General features: G+C 44.5%; 1 protein-coding gene across 1 annotated transcript in view; it reads right to left on the bottom strand.

The window, feature by feature from the left end:
- Positions 1-5394: 5394 nt before the first annotated feature.
- The window catches only part of yipf3 (Yip1 domain family, member 3), a 37043-nt gene continuing 23689 nt past the window's right edge, over positions 5395-18748 (bottom strand). The window contains exons 8-9 of the mRNA XM_083650977.1: positions 18305-18428; positions 5395-5717 (exon numbers count right to left, since the gene is read on the bottom strand). Coding sequence (XP_083507103.1) covers positions 5599-5717; positions 18305-18428 — 243 coding nt within the window. The 3' untranslated portion in view covers positions 5395-5598. The remainder of the gene's footprint in view (positions 5718-18304; positions 18429-18748) is intronic.

Below are 18748 nucleotides of genomic sequence, written 5' to 3'. Positions count from 1 at the left end.
CCCAACCTTCTTCTGAATTATAAAGATGTCTATCTGTGTCATTTATGCCCCAATCTGGGAACCCATCGGTTAAACAAAAAAAAATCATTTTTTTTCTCTCTAACCTCTGGGGGCAGCCCCGTTTCAATGTGGTGCAACAGGAACTCAAGAGGCGCGGTCGGCAGCGGAAGAAGATCCCTTTCCGCTCCCTGCAAGCTCTGCCATTGGCTCCAACCGACCGGCTCTGCCCATTAATGCATTTCTTTTCCGCTCCCTGCGTGTCGCTCTCAAATCCGTCTGTCGCTATGAAACAACAATAACAACTCTAGCTCATTGTTAGTAGCAAGTAGCTAGTAGTAAGTGTTGACTACACACCGGTCACGTTCAGTTCATTTTGATCAGGGTGAAGCGCAGCATTCGTGCGAGCGCTGTTACACCCCTTTTGACGGAGCCTGCCGACAGATTTCAATGCAAGTCGAAAGTCTGTCTCGAGAGATTATTTATGCCCCAATATTTTTGCCATACTTTCTGCAATCTGCATGTGTGTCTTAATGATCGATTTTCCCTCACCTTTACTTAGCGTAATATCTGTTGAAAATGGCAAGTTTTTATGAAGATTTGGATTCTGCTATAAAGCAGGCCTGCTTGTACTTTCAGTGGATGGTTGTAAACTCTCAATTACTGTCAAACAAAATGAAAGTCGAAATGAACCCGTTCATCGCTTGCGTCAGGGTCCGTTTCAGACTGAAAACATAACTTGTCTGAGATGACAGGTTGAGAGGCGGGTCACAGTAGCTTGTCGATGATTTCATTTGACAATCCTGGCGTGTTCTGCCTCCAAATCGAGTGGGATTCAGCGTGTTGTGGCGCTCTCCTCATGAAGAGCCTGCTGACGCGAGGTTAGTGGCTGAGTGGAGCTCAGCCAGCTGCCTTCGTGTTGCCGAGCGGAGAGTGCAGCCCGTCGGCCTAGAATCTCAGAGGTGCGACCCCTGACAACCGGGCTCTCTGAGGCGCGCGCCACTATCGCTATTGCAGTAAATAATATTCCTGGAATGCGAGTTTTAACGAGCCAGTTACATTTATTTGCATTCTTAGACATTACCGTTTGATTTAGTTTGCATAATTGGCCAAGTTAGTAGTTCGTTTATAGGCTAGAAATTCTGCCAGATGACAGGCACTAGGCGCCATTTTCCCCTTCATTTGGAATAGAAAATTATCCTGAAATTAAGATTTGATTGACAGCTGCCATGTCGTGATATTAGTTGAAATGGGGTAGAAATTTGATAGTACTAGCCTAGGTGACGTCAGCAAACTGTAGATTACTGTTATGAATGACATCTTGAAAAATGAACTTTTGATGTGAAAAAGTGTGAAAAACTAAAGAAATTAGATTTTTTTGTGATTTTTTTGGCATACATTATTAAATAGGTGCACTGCATACCCAGGTGTTTGAACTAAAATAAAAGAAAAGTCATTTTTGGGTTCAGCTTGACTTTAATGGCTGCAAAACTTAGTTTTTGGATGTGTGTGAGATTATGTTCAAAATATATCAGCATTGAAAATCGGCAGTGTCCCTTTACTGGAACTAATACTTGAGAGTGCTGCCCAGCTGTCAGAAGCAATTCATGCATACTTTTTCCCATTCACCAACCATTCCAAAGCTATCAGAATTGCTAGCAGCTCCAGTGTGTACTACACTGCAAAATGGTCTGGGGTTCTTTTCTTGATCACCACCTCATATTGTGGGATAAAAAGTGCAGCCCCTCCTGTCCTATACGTCCAGTCCCTCCTGTCCTATACGTCCAGTCCCAGGGTCTTTTGAACCATCTGTAAATAGGATCAATACTGTATGTCCAAACTCCAAAGTGCTGATCAACATCATTTTGTGCTTTCCTCCCAGCAGATCCTTGCTTAGATTCCTTTCTCAGTTGTTGATGTATATTTAAATGTACAGATGGACTCACAAATAAGGGTGGAAACCACGCCTCCGCCTGGTGGTCCCCCAAAGAATACATATCAACATACAAGTAGTGCTACCAGCCAAATAGTGTGCTTATGTGCTTAATACATATCAACATACAAGTAGTGCTACCAGCCAAATAGTGTGCTTATGTGCTTGTAGTAGATGTTCATGAGATCCCACATAAAGCGTCCCTGAGAGATTAGCTGGGCGGGTTACCCGTCTCCCCTAAGGCTGGCTTTACACGGTGAAACTTGCACGCAACTTTAGTTGCATGAAACCTAGGTGAAACCAAGTTGCAAATGAATTGCATGGTATAAATCCTTCTGCAACTCACTTGAAACTAGAGGTCGACCGATATTGCTTTTTCAATGGCCGATGCCGATGCCGATCTTTAGAGAGCAGGGCGGCCGATGGCCGATATATAATGCCGATTATTTTATTTTTTTTCATTCGATAAAATACGATTAAAATAAACTCCTCAAAAAACGTTTGGAAACGTTATTTTGCTCGATTATTTCTCCCCTTTAATAATACCAATTGGTATTGTATTTTATATAGTTGGAAAGCCTGATTAGTCACCTTTACAACGGGGTACAACTTGTAAGGATTGTGCATTCGTGGAATGAGAAACACACAGCTAAACGTGTGGGTAGCGCCCCAAAAAAATGTGCAATATTCTTCTGTTGGTATTTTTTTTTAAAGAACTCTAGTAGCCTAGATTTCCATTATCCATTCATGCACATTGAAAATCGAATATAACATTATACTGTAGGCCTACATCTAATATAAGATGTTATCTTAGCCAGTACAGTAACATGTTTTTGATTATTCTTTTTATTAAATAGAAAAATACATTGGGTTATGCGGTATAGATTTCAGTAGTGACTGGTAGGCTATAGCGAGAGAGCAGTATGTCAGAGAACTCATTCATGCACTGTTCTATACATTAACAATAATAATAATAATAATAATAATGTAACTGTTTAGATTTGCTGTCATTTGATGGGAGAAGTGTGTTTGCAGAAGATGGTGGTGACTGAGGAAACGTAACGTTACAGTAGGCTCATGGGTGCATGAGAAGACTCACATTCAGTGGCGGACTGCATAATCGGGCACGTCGGGCAAATGCCCGGTGGCCTGGCCTGGCCTGGCCTGCCAAAAAAATAATAAAAAAAAAAAAAATTTGCAGGCCGATGCCGATTAACTCATTGAATGCCAATGACGACAGCTGTCGTCAATTCAAATACTGACGTAGAGTGCCAATGACGACGGTTGTCGTCAATTGCGTTTTTTGACGGTGGGACGTGGATCAATCCCTGATACATCTCTGGTACAACTATTGTAGCTATTGGAGGTCTATAACCTATTTTACAGAACCCTTAGGTGGCGACAGTGCTCTCCACATAACAGAAAGGCAAGGAAAAAACAAAGAAGAAGTCGTTATGGAAACGGAAATCGCATCGCATCCGTATGCATCGATATGCTGAAGCACGTTACTGCAGCTGTGCCTGCAGCAGCCAATCTGCTCCCACAATTGAGCCGCTCTGTGTCGGTTGCGACAGCACATCCGCACATCCACACCGTGGAGTTATTATTCTCAACTGGAAGCATCGTTGCCGGTGACAAACACACGCGGAACGCTGTAAAAAAGCCTGGCTGTTCCGCACCCTTCACTGTGCGCACAGCAAACTCAGCAGAGAGCCACCACAGACAGGAGGAGGAGTGTGCAGTTGAGGCGAGGCGAGGCGGGGCGGGGGGGGGGGGGGGCACGCAGAGCAGCACGCAACACCCAGACAGACCCAGGCAGCAGGACAGGATTGACAAACGCAAGCCAGAATATCCGATACCCACCAGCAGCAAATCAAAACCAGCAAGAAGCTGCAACCAGCAGCGCACGCAGGGGCCAGCGCTGCTGGTTGTAGCTAAAAATATTATTCTGCCAAACAAAATTCCCTGGCCTAAACTGTTTTATTGAAGGAAATTATTTTTGAGGTGTGACTACATTAGAAAAGATTAGCTTCAGAGTCAGTGATGTGCTTGAAATGATTAATTTCACAAAAGGCCAATTATCTCAGCTTCTAGAAAAAAATTGCTATTTTTGGATGAATCAAGCTATCTTCTCCGGCTCATAACTAAAGAACGGAAAATGGGATCAATAAACTTTTTTTTGCAGATGATAGAATAGAGTCTCATCGTTCTTTGTGCGTGTTCAGTGTTTACATAGTAATATCACACAATATTCTGTGGGCCTCGAGAAATCACTGAAAACGCTCTGAAACTCTGGCACTGGGAGCGTCCGTTCTCCAAAAGTGGCTGGCACTCAATGAGTTAATTAAAAATGCCAATAATCGGCCCCAATTAATCGACCGGCCGATTAATCGGTCGACCTCTACTTGAAACTTCTGTGAAATTATATGTAGATTTGTCTTGTGTTTATGTATGTCTGTGTGTCCTGACTGCTATGAAATTGGGGCTCTGTTTTTGTGTTTGTGTTTATTAACTTGTTTTTATTCCTTTTTAAGAACTCTGCCTGTTTTTTTTAAGACACTCTCTGCTTCCCTTTGATGTTTCTTTTATGTCTTTTTTAACAGTGAAGTTGAGTGGGTTTTGAGCATAAGAATTTCATTGCAGGTGATGGATGTTTTGCATTGTTACCGGCATATGACAATAAACTTGAAACTCAGCCGCGACAGTTGCAGAGCTCTCTACTTTGTGGAACTAGTTTCATGCAACAGCCAATCAAAATGCTGATAACCAGTCAGCTGATCACGTAGGCTCTGGCTGTCTGAATCAGTGCGCAGTCTCAACAAACACACACAAGTACATGCCATGGCAGGACGGGACAAGCAGCGAAAATGCACCAAATAAAACCGAAGACGGTCTCTTGAAAAACCGATACAACACCTCCGAGTCCGAATTGATATTTTCCAGCGAGAAAACGATATGAAATACGATACAAAGATGCAGAATGACAATTCTCACTTGAAAAAAGAAGAAAACGATACAATAGATGAAAAATGACCAATCTAGCTTTGCTGGAAGAAACTGCCAAGTTGCACGAGACTTGCTTATTTTTGAATTGCTTTGTGTAACTGTGAAGTTGCATGGAAATTGGGTTGCATGCAACTTGCAACCTGCAACTAGTTGCGTGAAAGTTTCACCGTGTAAAGCCAGCCTAACTTCGTCCAAGTGGGTCAGAAACGGGCCCCAAATACTTGAAAATGTGTTAGGCGAGTTGCTCCTCAGGAACCTGAGTCTCTCCATACGTACAACTGAAACCATGTCTGTCAGGCACAGTTGAAAAGGAGGAGAGGGAGACTTCCACTCCTTCAAAATGAGACATTTTTGATATATCATAAATATCAGACAGTCCCTAATGTCTCCTTTATGGTTTTTTTTTAACCTTTTCTAACATTTTGCTGTCATTTCTGCAACACATCAACTCACAACAGTCCAATTCCATCAAGTTTATTTTCCACCATCTTCTGTACAATCCCTCCATAAATACAATGTAACATGGAAAATAACAGAAAGCCCAAAAACAAAATATTCAACACGAATAAATCAAAGAATGTACAAAACTTCAAAGTGTTAAAAGATCCCAATTTGCCTCAATTTTTACATGAGCAGACAGACGTGTGTATGTGTGTGTGTGCTCAGTGTGTAAGCAGCAGACTCCTCACTGTAGCGTTGACAGCAGCAGACAGCTCCGGCACGTCCCTGGCCACCCGCTGCATGGCGGCCATGTTGGAGCCTTCCAACGAGTCCAGAAGACCTGAAGACACAGAGAATACACTGTCACTGAGAGAGAGACACTGTATAAGAGAGAGAGAGAGAGAGAGAGAGAGAGAGAGAGAGAATACACTGTGAGAGAGGGGAATGTGGAGAAATTGTGTATGTATATGCTGGGCTAAGAGAATGTCTTAAAGTCCCTGGCAACCAGAAATATTTCTTTATTATTTAGCATTTTGAGTTAATCACATCACAGGACCCTATGTTAATAAGCCACCAGCCAAATTTGAACGATGATGAACGTCGCAAAGTATATAAATTTAGGTTTGACAGCCATGGCAAAACTCATGAGATTTCATTATTTTTTAGAGTGTACTTTCTCCCGCGGAATGTGTGGGCGTGTCCCATCTACAGCAGGGAAATTTCTGTCTCTCGGAGAGCGCGAGAGAGAGGGGGGAGGGAAACGGAGAAAGAGAGATGAGTGCACACACCGTGTGTGTGTGTGTGTGTGTGTGTGAGTGTGTGTGTTCGCGCGTTGCTCCGCGGCTCTGTCTCTCTCTCTCTCTCTCTCTCAGAGAGAGAGAGAGAGAGAGAGAGGTGTCGGGTTTCAGGCCATTCTCTGAGTGTGTGTGTTCGCGCGTTGCTCCGCGGCTCTGTCTCTCTCTCTCTCTCTCTCTCAATTTCAATTCAATTCAATTCAATTCAAAAAGGCTTTATTGGCATGGAGAACATAAGTTTACATTGCCAAAGCAAGAGTGCAACAAAACAAAAAGTAACACAATTATAACCGAAAGGTTAGCACAAAACTATAATAATAACGATAATAACAATAATATAAACTATAATGTTAGCCTGTTATAATACAGAGATATGTAAACATTTCGGTCTTGCAAACAAATATGTACATAGGCTAGGTGACAAAGTTTAAATGTTTAAAAATAGGATAAAAGGAGTTGAAGATATCTGTACAGTATGTGTCTATGTACAAGATGTGCAGAGGGCGGACCCTAAGCTTTAGACTGGTTGTGTCCCATTTATCCTTTTCCTGTCACAACAGCTCACAAACCTTGCTGCTGTGTTAGCGCACTGTTGTAATTCGCCCAGCAGATATGGAAGTTTTTTGGTATCACTCGTGTTCTCAAAGTCCTTATGAGTGTTTGTTATCTGGGGGAAGTATGTGTCTCTGATGTCCTGGTACAGACTGCACGAGGTTAGAAAGTGCAACTCAGTTTCCACTTCCTGTTGGGTGCAGTGGGTGCACAGTCTTTCTTCCCTTGGGAGCCAGGTCTGCCTGTGGCGGCCTCTCTCAATGGCCAGGTTGTGCTCACTGAGTCTGTACATAGTCAGGGTTTTCCTAAGTTTGGGGTCAGTCACAGTGCTAAGGTATTCTGCTACTCTGTAGTCTCTGTCTAGGGCCAGGTAGCATTCCAGTTTGCTCTGCTTTTTGGTTGACTCTTTCCAGTGTGTCAGATATTTTTCTTTTTGATTTCTTATAATTTGGTTTAATCTATAGGGGTGTCGTCTGTCTGGTGACTCTGCTTGTGAGCGGAGCCCCAGGACCAGCTGGCTGAGAGGGCATCTTCCTAGGCTCTCTCTGTGGGTGAGGGCTTTGCTATGGAGCGTATCAGGGGCACTTTTTTTAAGGTGGTCGTAAAATTTAGACGCTCTCTTCTGAATCTTGATGATTAGTGGGTATCGTCCTAATTCTGCTCTGCATGCATTGTTTGGTGTTTTTCGTTGGACGCGGAGAATGGATTTGCAGAATTCTGCATGCAGAGTCTCAATTTGGTGTTTGTCCCAATTTGTGAATTCTTGGTTGGCAAGTGGACCCCAGACCTCACAACCATAGAGGGAGATGGGTTCTATGACGGAGTCCAGTATTTTAAGCCAGGTTTTAATCGGTATGTCCAATTTGATGTTCCTTCTGATAGCATAGAAAGCCCTTCTTGCCTTGTGTAGCAGCCCTCACTATGTGCTGTGGGTTCACTGTACTGATTGGTTGTTTCAGTCTGCAGGTCCTGGCTGGGCAGAGGCTGGGGCTGCTTGATTAGCTGATCTGGAGCACCTGGATGCTCCCTATTTGAGCTGGCTGCTCACTCTCATTCTCTCTCTCCTCCTCTCTCCACCTTGTTGGTTTGCTTTGAGCTCAGGCTCTTTGGATCTTACTTTCATACATCTCAAACATCTACACTACACTACACTTCTCACTCATCCACACACTGCATTCACTACTGACGTTACTGACTGACACATCTAATCTTATCTTTTGATTAATTCATTTAGTTTATAATAAATACTTTTGGTTATGACTTTAAAACATGTGTGGTCTCCCCTCATTTGTACAGTCCACTGAGCCTGGGCTGTTACATCTGGGGGCTCGTCTTTATGAGATCTTGTGGAGTTTGGCTCAGTTGTGATTAACAACTTAGTTTTGTTGTATTGATGCCTTGGTCTTTTGCAGAGTGGTAAGGTGGAAATTGTTACTCTGTCTGTATGTTGCATTGAGGCATTGTTGGGGGAGATTCACACATGTGTTTTTCTTTGTAGGTTGTTGGTTTGTGGTGGATTGAGGAGAGTGCATTTGGTCCCAGGTTGGTAGTGTTGCTCTTGGTGAGTAATCTAGGTTTGTATGTTGAATTACAGTTGTGAATGCTGGGTGGGATAATCTTGAGTTTCGGAGTTATTCCCCGTTTTCTTTGTTTGTTGTTTGTTGTTTTAGTTTGTTGTTTTTGTGCAGGGCGGCAAGAAAGACCCACGGGGGGTCTCGGGGACACACCCAGAGCTCCAGGGGGGTTATCAGCATAGCTGGGGGCCTTCCTGTTTCTCTGTGCAGAGTTATTAGTACTCTGTGTAAAGGGCTCTTAGTGGAGCAGTGTTCAAAAAGCCCAACGCCAAACTGCATGAAGATTTTATATTTGTTTTGGGGTTCTCCTTATGTGGTTGGGTTGTCCTGGTCTGGTAGTTCACAACAGTAAGGTCAACATTTGTGGAAATGAGCTACTTGGCTTTGTGTTGGTAGCCTTTGGTTTGTTTTTTGGTTTGTTCTCTTGTCAGCCTGTCTGGTTGTGTGAATGGCTTCTGCTGAGGAGTTTGTTGAGTCTCCTTGTGATCTTTTGCTTGATCAGTGTTCAAAAGAACAGCTGTTGAAGATAGCTGAGCACTATCAGGTTGAAATAGCTGATAAAAGGGTAAAATTGGATACAATTAAAGCCACTTTAAGGGAAAAATTAGTGGAGGCTGGAATCCTTGAGATGGCAGAAAAAGAACATCTTGTGGGTTCTGTGGGTTTAGATTTTGAGCAGCAAAGAGAGTTGTTGAAAATGCAGCTTCAACATGAGGAATGGAAGCAGCAAAAAAACATGGAACTCAAATTGGAACTGGAAAAAATAAAGTTTCAGGTAGAAAAGGAAAAGTTTCAGGTAGAAAAGGAAAGGTTGGATGTGGAACGGTGTAAACTGGATTTGGTTAAAGAGGGCAAATTGTCTGATCTGTCCAGTCGGAGTGGGGGTTCCACTAATTCTGACATTGTCAGTAATTTGAGGTTGTTGCCAAAATTTAATGAGAAGGATCCAGATACTTTCTTCTCACTGTTTGAGCGTGTTGCAAATGCACGTACGTGGCCTGATGCAGAGCGCACTTTGATGCTTCAGTGTGTGTTTACAGGGAAGGCACAGGAAGCATATTCCTCTTTAAGTCCTGCTGATGCTAGTAATTACATCAAGGTGAAAAAGGCTGTTTTGAAGGCGTATGAATTGGTACCGGAGGCATATCGCCAGCGGTTTAGAGCCTGGAGGAAAACTGATCGTCAAACCTATTCAGAGTTTGCACGTGATTTAGTGTCTCATTTCGGCCGTTGGTGTGTTGCATCGGGTGTGGGGACGTTTGATGAGCTGTGTGATCTGGTCATTCTGGAGCAGCTAAAAAACTCATTGCCTGCCTCTATGGCTACATACTTAAATGAGCGGAAGGTCAAGACTCCTTGTGAGGCAGCGGTTTTGGCCGATGAGTTTGTCTTAACCCATAAGAGCAGTTTTGGAGAGCGGCGTAATGATGGTGAGGGGGGCTATAAGGATTTTTCTGGACGTTCGAGAACTTTCAAGGCAGCTCCGGAGCCAGCGTTTAGTAAAAGTGACCGCAGTAATACTGTCTGTAATTATTGCCAGCGCACTGGGCATTGGAAAAATGAGTGTCCCATGTTAAAATCGAAGCCAAAGTCAAATGGGTCACAGGTAAAACCAGCTGCCTGTGCTGCACCATGTCCAGTTGTGTCTCCTCAGGTGCAAGTACACTCAGTGGGCTCGCATCAGGAGGGTGGTAATGGTTATGCTGCATTCATGTCACAGGGCTTTGTTTCACTTGTGGGCAGTGATCAGAAAGTCCCTGTTAGGATTTTGAGAGATACAGGGGCTTTGGACAGTTTTGTTCGGGAATCAGTGCTATCATTTTCAGCTGATTCGGATACTGGAAACTCAAAATTGGTAAGGGGAATGGGGATGAAAATTCTGGCTGTTCCTCTGCACAAAATACAACTTGTCTCTGGTCTGGTGGAGGGAGAAGTAATGATTGGTGTGCGTCCTCAGTTGCCTGTGGATGGCGTTGATGTCATTCTGGGGAATGATCTGGCAGGGGGCCGGGTCTGGGCGGACGGTCCTCCACTGGTTGTGACACAGGTGCCGGTTACAGGGCCTCCTTCTCAGGAGCCTGTTGTCTCAGATTTGCCTGAGGTATTTACATCCTGTGCAGTGACTCGTTCTATGAGTCGGGCTGCAGTGATGCCTGGTCAGGAGACGACACATGAACATTCTAATAAAGTAAAACTGTCTTTGCCTGCCGAGCTCTTATCTGTTTCTCCTTCTGATTTGATTAAGGAGCAGAGAGCTGATTCGTCTCTACAGGAGCTTTGTGACAGAGCTCTGACGGCGGCTGAAATGGAAACTGCTGCCCAGGGTTATTTTCTCCTGGATGAGGTGCTGGTAAGGAAATGGCTGCCCCAGGGAGAGGAGTTTATTGGGGATCCCATTGTGCAGATAGTGGTACCGAAAAAGTTTAGGGAGGCCGTGCTGAAGGTGGCACATGATAACGTGGCAGGTCATTTGGGTGTGCGTAAGACTTATGACCGGGTGCTGCGTAACTTTTTTTGGCCTCGCCTAAAACGTGATATTTCGGGCTACATAAAAACATGTCACACATGTCAGCTTACCAGTAAACCTAACCAGGTGTTAAAACCTGTACCTCTTTTTCCCATTCCAGCAGTTGGTCAGCCGTTTGAGCACTTAATAGTCGATTGTGTCGGTCCGTTGCCTCGGTCGAAGTCGGGGAGCATTTATTTGTTGACAGTGATGTGTCAAGCAACCCGTTACCCTGCTGCTTATCCACTCCGTACTATTACTGCCAAATCTGTGCTCAGGGCTCTGACACAGTTCATTTCAGTGTTTGGCATACCACGGGTGGTACAAAGCGACCAGGGCTCCAATTTTACGTCTCGGTTATTTGCTCAAGTGTTAAAACAACTTCACATCAAGCACAACCAGGCGTCGGCGTATCATGCTCAAAGCCAGGGTGCGCTTGAGCGATTCCACCAGACATTGAAGTCTCTGATGCGCTCATACTGTACAGAGTTGGGGGGTGACTGGGAGGAAGGGTTGCCATGGTTACTGTTGTCAGTGCGGGAGGTGGTACAAGAAAGTTTGGGGTTTAGCCCTAATGACTTGGTTTTTGGGCATAAGGTTCGCGGTCTGTTGGCTGTGTTGGCTGATGGATGGAAATCACCTCAACCTCCCCAAAATCTATTAAGTTATGTCAATGGCTTTAGACATAGGCTGTATTCAGCACTGGAAATGGCAAAAAACAATTTGGAGACTGCCCAAGGTAAAATGAAGCGCCTTTATGATCGCCGTGCAGAGCCAAAGCAGTTCACTGCAGGGGATCAAGTTCTGGCTCTGTTGCCTATGGTGGGGTCGCCGTTCCAGGCTAAGTACACTGGCCCTTTTTCTGTGGTGAAGAAAATCTCAGAACAAAATTATTTGATAGCCACACCAAAACGCAGGAGGTCCACTAGGCTCTGTCATGTTAACCTGTTAAAGCCTTACTATGTTTCTTCAGCAGAGGGTCCTGAACGCCCTGATGAAACAGCAGAAGGGGTTCGACCGGTTCTGTTAACATGTACTGAGGGTGTGATCTCATCTCATATGGTGGCAGCATATGAGGGGGATGAAGCAGTGAGTCCGGATGAGGGGGTTTTGCGGGGCCGTTTGAAAAATTCTGAAGCTCTCAATAACTTGGATGTGGTGTTGGGGCATTTGGATGGTCCTAAGAGGGAGGAAATGGCCAGTTTGATTGAGAGTTGTCCTTCTCTTTTTTCAGATACCCCGTCACGCACCCATCTGATAGAACATGATGTGGATGTTGGGGATGCAAAACCTATCCGGCAGCGTTTCTATCGGGTCAACCCGGAGAAACGGAGACATCTCGAATCTGAAGTACAGTACATGTTAGAGAATAACATAGCTGAACCATGTCATTCCAGCTGGGCTTCGCCGTGCATTTTGGTTAAAAAACCAGATTTGACCTTTAGACCGTGCACAGATTTTCGCAAGGTCAATAATGTAACTAAGCCAGACTCCTTTCCTCTTCCTAGAATGGAGGATTGTGTGGATCAGGTGGGGTCTGCGCGTTATGTTAGTAAATTTGATCTTTTAAAAGGATACTGGCAAATCCCGTTGACTGAGAGAGCGCGTGAGATTTGTGCTTTCATTACATCTACTGGTTTGTACTCGTACACAGTAATGCCGTTTGGGTTAAGAAACGCGCCAGCCACTTTTCAACGCCTTATGAATCGGGTTGTGTCTGGGCTGGAGGGGTGTGCTGTATATTTAGATGATGTGGTCATATACAGTGATACCTGGGAAGAACATGTCCAGCGGGTGCGCGCGTTGTTTGACCGGTTGGTTTGGGCACATTTAACCATCAACCTGGCAAAATGTGAATTTGTGAAAGCCACGGTGACTTACCTCGGTAAAGTGGTGGGTCACGGTGAAGTGCGAGCAGTACAAGCTAAAGTGGAAGCAGTTCACCAGTTTCCACCACCTCCTACCAAGAAAGGCCTTGAGCGTTTTCTTGGTATGGTGGGTTATTACCGGAGTTTTTGTAAAAACTTTTCCTCTGTGGTCGCGCCACTGACAGACTTGTTGAAGGCACAAGCTAAATACGTCTGGTCTTCCAAGTGTCAAACTGCTTTTGAGAACGTGAAAACACTCTTGTGCTCTGCTCCGGTTCTGGCTGCGCCACGTATGGACCACCCTTTCCAGCTTCAGGTGGATGCCAGTAATGTTGGAGCAGGGGCAGTGCTGTTGCAGGCTGATGACCACGGCCTTGATCGGGTAATTGGCTATTTTTCCAAGAAGTTCAACTCCTACCAGTTGAATTACTCTGTGATTGAAAAGGAGGCGCTTGCTCTTATTTTGGGTCTTCAACATTTTGACGTGTACGTGGGGGGTGGCGTTGTTCCGTTGGTGGTCTACACTGACCACAATCCCCTCACTTTCTTGCGGTCATTACAAAACCCGAACCAAAGGCTTATGAGATGGGCATTATTTCTGCAGCCATATCACTTGGACATCCGCCATATTAAAGGCGTAGATAATGTGATGGCTGATGCTCTGTCTCGGGGATTTTGAGCCATAAGCAGTTTATTTCACTGTTAATCCTGGTCTCCTTTGCCTTCTTGTTTTTTGTCCTCCTCCTCCTCTTAAATTGCTCCTAGGTACCAGGTTGCTGAGGTGGAGATAAGGATGGTAGACGGGAGTGTTGGGAGATCTTTGGTTTTCAGTTGAGCTAATTACTGCCTATTGGTAATGTATGTTTTGTATATAGATTCCAATTGGTGTAGCCTCATATTAGGGGTTACAGGGGACTTATGGGAAAGAAAAAAAATGGGATGGTAAATGTATTTAAAATTATTCGTACAGTTTCTATTCGTTTTGTTTGGGATTTAGGTGGTACCCAGTTTTTTAAGGGGGGGGGATGTGGCAGCCCTCAATATGTGCTGTGGGTTCACTGTACTGATTGGTTGTTTCAGTCTGCAGGTCCTGGCTGGGCAGAGGCTGGGGCTGCTTGATTAGCTGATCTGGAGCACCAGGATGCTCCCTATTTGAGCTGGCTGCTCACTCTCATTCTCTCTCTTCTCCTCTCTCCACCTTGTTGGTTTGCTTTGAGCTCAGGCTCTTTGGATCTTACTTTCATACATCTCAAACATCTACACTACACTACACTTCTCACTCATCCACACACTGCATTCACTACTGACGTTACTGACTGACACATCTAATCTTATCTTTTGATTAATTCATTTAGTTTATAATAAATACTTTTGGTTATGACTTTAAAACATGTGTGGTCTCCCCTCATTTGTACAGTCCACTGAGCCTGGGCTGTTACACCTTGTCTCTCAGATCGTTCACGGCTTTGTTGAAGTTACCTGTGGTGCTGATGTTTACACCGAGGTAGGTGTAGTGTTTTGTGTGTTCTAGGGGTGTTTTATCTAGTAAGAATTTGTATTTATGATGCTGGGGGCTGGGCCCTTTTTGGAATATCATGATTTTTGTCTTGGATAGGTTAACTGTCAAGGCCCAGGTCTGCGAGAATTTGTGCAGAAGGTCAATTTGTTGTTGTAGCCCTTCTTTGGTTGGAGACAGCAGCACCAGGTCATCCGCAAACAGTAGACATTTAACTTCTGTGTCTGCTAGGGTGATGCCGGGTGCTGTGGACTGTTCTAATGTCTTTGCCAATTCGTTGATATAAATGTTGAAGAGGGTTGGACTCAGGCTGCATCCTTGTCTAACCCCCCGGTTTTGGGGAAAGAAGTCTGTGTTTTTTCCCAATCTTGACAGCGCATTGGTTGTTGGTGTACATTGAGTTTATAATGTCAAAGGTTTTTCCTCCAATGCCACTTTCCAACAGTTTGTACAGTAGACCCTCATGCCAAATTGAGTCAAAGGCTTTTTTGAAGTCAACAAAACAAGAGAATAGTTTGCTTTTGTTTTTGTTGATTTGGATGTCAATTAGAGTGCTGAGGGTGAAGATATGGTCTGTTGTACGGTAATTTGGTAAGAATCCAATTTGGGATTTGCTCAGGACTTTATTTTCAGTGAGGAAGTGAAGGAGTCTGTGGTTAATTATCATACAGAAGATTTTCCCGAGGTTGCTGTTTACACAGATTCCACGGTAGTTGTTTGGGTCGAGTTTGTCCCCACTTTTATGGAGCGGTGTTATCAGTCCTTGGTTCCAGATATTGGGGAAGATCCCGGAGCCGAGGACAATGTTAAAGAGTTTTAGTATGGCCAATTGGAATTTGGGGTCAGTGAATTTTAGCATTTCGTTTAGAATGCCATCAACCCCACAGGCCTTCTTTCTCTCTCTCTCTCTCTCTAGAGAGAGAGAGAGAATGGCCTGAAACCCGACACCTTGCTAATCTCACAAGCATAGCGCTTGGCAGACGGCATACAGAGGAGACGGACAGCGAGGGAGCGCTGTCACTGGGGGCAAAGAACGGACTTGCCATAGGTGGGTGCGGATTGCGCGCGTGTACAAAGGTTATATAGAGCTTATGACGTCATAAGCTCCTGCGTTTTAGCACCTCGCGCACTGCTGTCTTCAATGAGGAAGTACTTTTTAGAATCTTGTAGAAAAGTGGCGATTTTAAGGCTTTGGGTTGAAAGTAATGTATAATAATTTCGGAGGCACAAAATTACTAACATAAGACCCTAAATAACATAGTTAGAACGTTTTTGTGGATTTTGGTTTCCAGGGACTTTAAAGGTCTTAAAGGGATACACACACAAATGAGGGATATACACGCAAATGCTGCATCAGGTATCAATGGGTTAAAGCCAAGCATACACTGTATGAATTGAACCCGTTTCTGACCCCATTTGGGAGCCGCATGACTCATTTTAAGTCTCATTTTGAATGACTCACAGTAGGAGATGACATTAAGCAACAACATCCTACTACTATATTTGGAGAGATGTATGTGCTGTATGTATGTATGTACAGTATGTATGTATGTATGTACAGTATGTACGTACATACATATGTATGTATGTATGTATGTATCTATGTATGTATGTACTGTATGTACTGTATGTATGTATGTATGTACAGTATGTACGTACATACATACATATGTATGTATGTACAGTATGTATGTATGTATGTATGTATGTATGTATGTATGTACGTACAGTATGTATGTATGTATGTATGTACAGTATGTATGTATGTACAGTATGTACGTACGTACGTACATATGTACTGTATGTATGTGTGTATGTATGTACTGTATGTGTATGTATGTATGTACAGTATGTGTGTATGTATGTATGTATGTGTGTATGTATGTACAGTATGTATGTATGTACTGTATGTATGTATGTATGTACTGTATGTATGTATGTACTGTATGTATGTATGTACAGTATGTATGTATGTATGTACAGTATGTATGTATGTATGTACTGTATGTATGTATGTATGTACAGTATGTATGTATGTATGTACTGTATGTATGTATGTATGTGCAGTATGTATGTATGTATATATGTACAGTATGTATGTATGTATGTACAGTATGTACGTACATACATATGTATGTATGTACAGTATGTATGTATGTATGTACAGTATGTATGTATGTATGTATGTACGTACGTACTGTATGTATGTATGTACAGTATGTATGTATGTATGTACTGTATGTATGTATGTATGTATGTACAGTATGTACGTACATACATACATATGTATGTACAGTATGTATGTATGTATGTATGTATGTATGTACGTACTGTATGTATGTATGTATGTATGTATGTACAGTATGTATGTATGTATGTATGTACAGTATGTACGTACATATGTATGTATGTACAGTATGTATGTACTGTATGTATGTATGTATGTATGTGTGTATGTATGTGTGTGTGTATGTATGTACTGTATGTGTATGTATGTATGTATGTATGCATGTGTGTATGTATGTATGTATGTATGTACCGTGTGTGTGTGTGTGTGTGTGTGTGTGTGTGTGTGTGTGTGTGTGTGTGTGTGTGTGTGTGTGTGGATAGGTAGTTAGGTAGGTCGTTGCGAAGCACACCGTTGCTCCGATTGCTTCCAAACTTTGCCGAAACACTTTTCACGGGTCTGGCACAGGGGGCGCTCCGGCAACATTTTAGATTTGAAATGGCTATAACTCACACACCATTGCTCCGACCACCGGAGTGTGGTTAGAGGGACCTGATGGAGTGTGGTTAGAGGGACCTGATGGAGTGTGGTTAGAGGGACCTGATGGAGTGTGGTTAGAGGGACCTGATGGAGTGTGGTTAGAGGGACCTGATGGAGTGTAGTTAGAGGGACCTGATGGAGTGTGGTTAGAGGGACCTGATGGAGTGTGGTTAGAGGGACCTGATGGAGTGTGGTTAGAGGGACCTGATGGAGTGTGGTTAGAGGGACCTGATGGAGTGTAGTTAGAGGGACCTGATGGAGTGTGGTTAGAGGGACCTGATGGAGTGTGGTTAGAGGGACCTGATGGAGTGTGGTTAGAGGGACCTGATGGAGTGTAGTTAGAGGGACCTGATGGAGTGTGGTTAGAGGGACCTGATGGAGTGTGGTTAGGGGGCCCTGATGGAGTGTGGTTAGAGGGACCTGATGGAGTGTGGTTAGAGGGACCTGAGGGACCTGATGGAGTGTGGTTAGAGGGACCTGATGGAGTGTGGTTAGAGGGACCTGATGGAGTGTGGTTAGAGGGACCTGATGGAGTGTGGTTAGAGGGACCTGATGGAGTGTAGTTAGAGGGACCTGATGGAGTGTAGTTAGAGGGACCTGATGGAGTGTAGTTAGAGGGACCTGATGGAGTGTGGTTAGAGGGACCTGATGGAGTGTGGTTAGAGGGACCTGATGGAGTGTGGTTAGAGGGACCTGATGGAGTGTGGTTAGAGGGACCTGATGGAGTGTGGTTAGAGGGACCTGATGGAGTGTGGTTAGAGGGACCTGATGGAGTGTGGTTAGAGGGACCTGATGGAGTGTGGTTAGAGGGACCTGATGGAGTGTGGTTAGAGGGACCTGATGGAGTGTAGTTAGAGGGACCTGATGGAGTGTGGTTAGAGGGACCTGATGGAGTGTGGTTAGAGGGACCTGATGGAGTGTGGTTAGAGGGACCTGATGGAGTGTGGTTAGAGGGACCTGATGGAGTGTGGTTAGAGGGACCTGATGGAGTGTGGTTAGAGGGACCTGATGGAGTGTGGTTAGAGGGACCTGATGGAGTGTGGTTAGATCATCAACATCACATAGTTTGAGACATGGATCAATGTGAATGACTGTTACAACACTGAGAATGTTTATAATGAGAACTAGCAGCTTTACAGAAGGTCACAGACAACTATTAAAAAGAGGCTTGAAAGTGACAAAACCTCTCAGCTGTGCGAGTGAGACTATGTGTACAATAATTCACTATGGTCATGCCAATAAAGGCCATGTGAATTCAATTGAATTTTGACAGAGAGAGAAAGTGCGAGAGAGAGAGAGAGAGAGAGGAAGAGAGAGAGAGACAGACAGACAAACAGACAGGTGTCTCACCCTCCAGGATCTGGTGGTAGTTGAAGTGCAGGTAGAGCAGGAACATCATGTGTAGCAGAGCCAGGCTGCCACAGAGCAGCAGGCGGGGTGTGTGGCCTACGGTCCGGGACAGCAGGGCCAGCACCTGAGGGGGGTGGGGGGGATAGGGGTCACATGACACGCCGTGGGGAGGGGCGGAGGAGAGAGGTCATGTGACGCCTTATTATGGATCCCACTACTTTTCTTGGCAAGACCCGCCCTACTCTGCCTCTGACCCCCCCCCCCCCCCCCCCCCCCCCCTCCGCCCAGCTCCTCCCAATCCCCCCCTGCAGTCCCGGTCATTGCTCCACCACCTCTGATCTGGGGAGAGTTGTAGACTAGCACATGCTTCCTCCGATACATGTGCAGTCCCCAGCTGCTTCTTTTCACCTGACAGCGAGACTAGCACATGCTTCCTCCGATACA

This window comes from Poromitra crassiceps, assembly GCF_964638095.1.
Source record: "Poromitra crassiceps genome assembly, chromosome: 14".
NCBI lineage: Eukaryota > Metazoa > Chordata > Actinopteri > Beryciformes > Melamphaidae > Poromitra > Poromitra crassiceps.
Note: the sequence above shows the minus strand (reverse complement) of the source record. Positions and strands in the feature narration are given on the sequence as shown.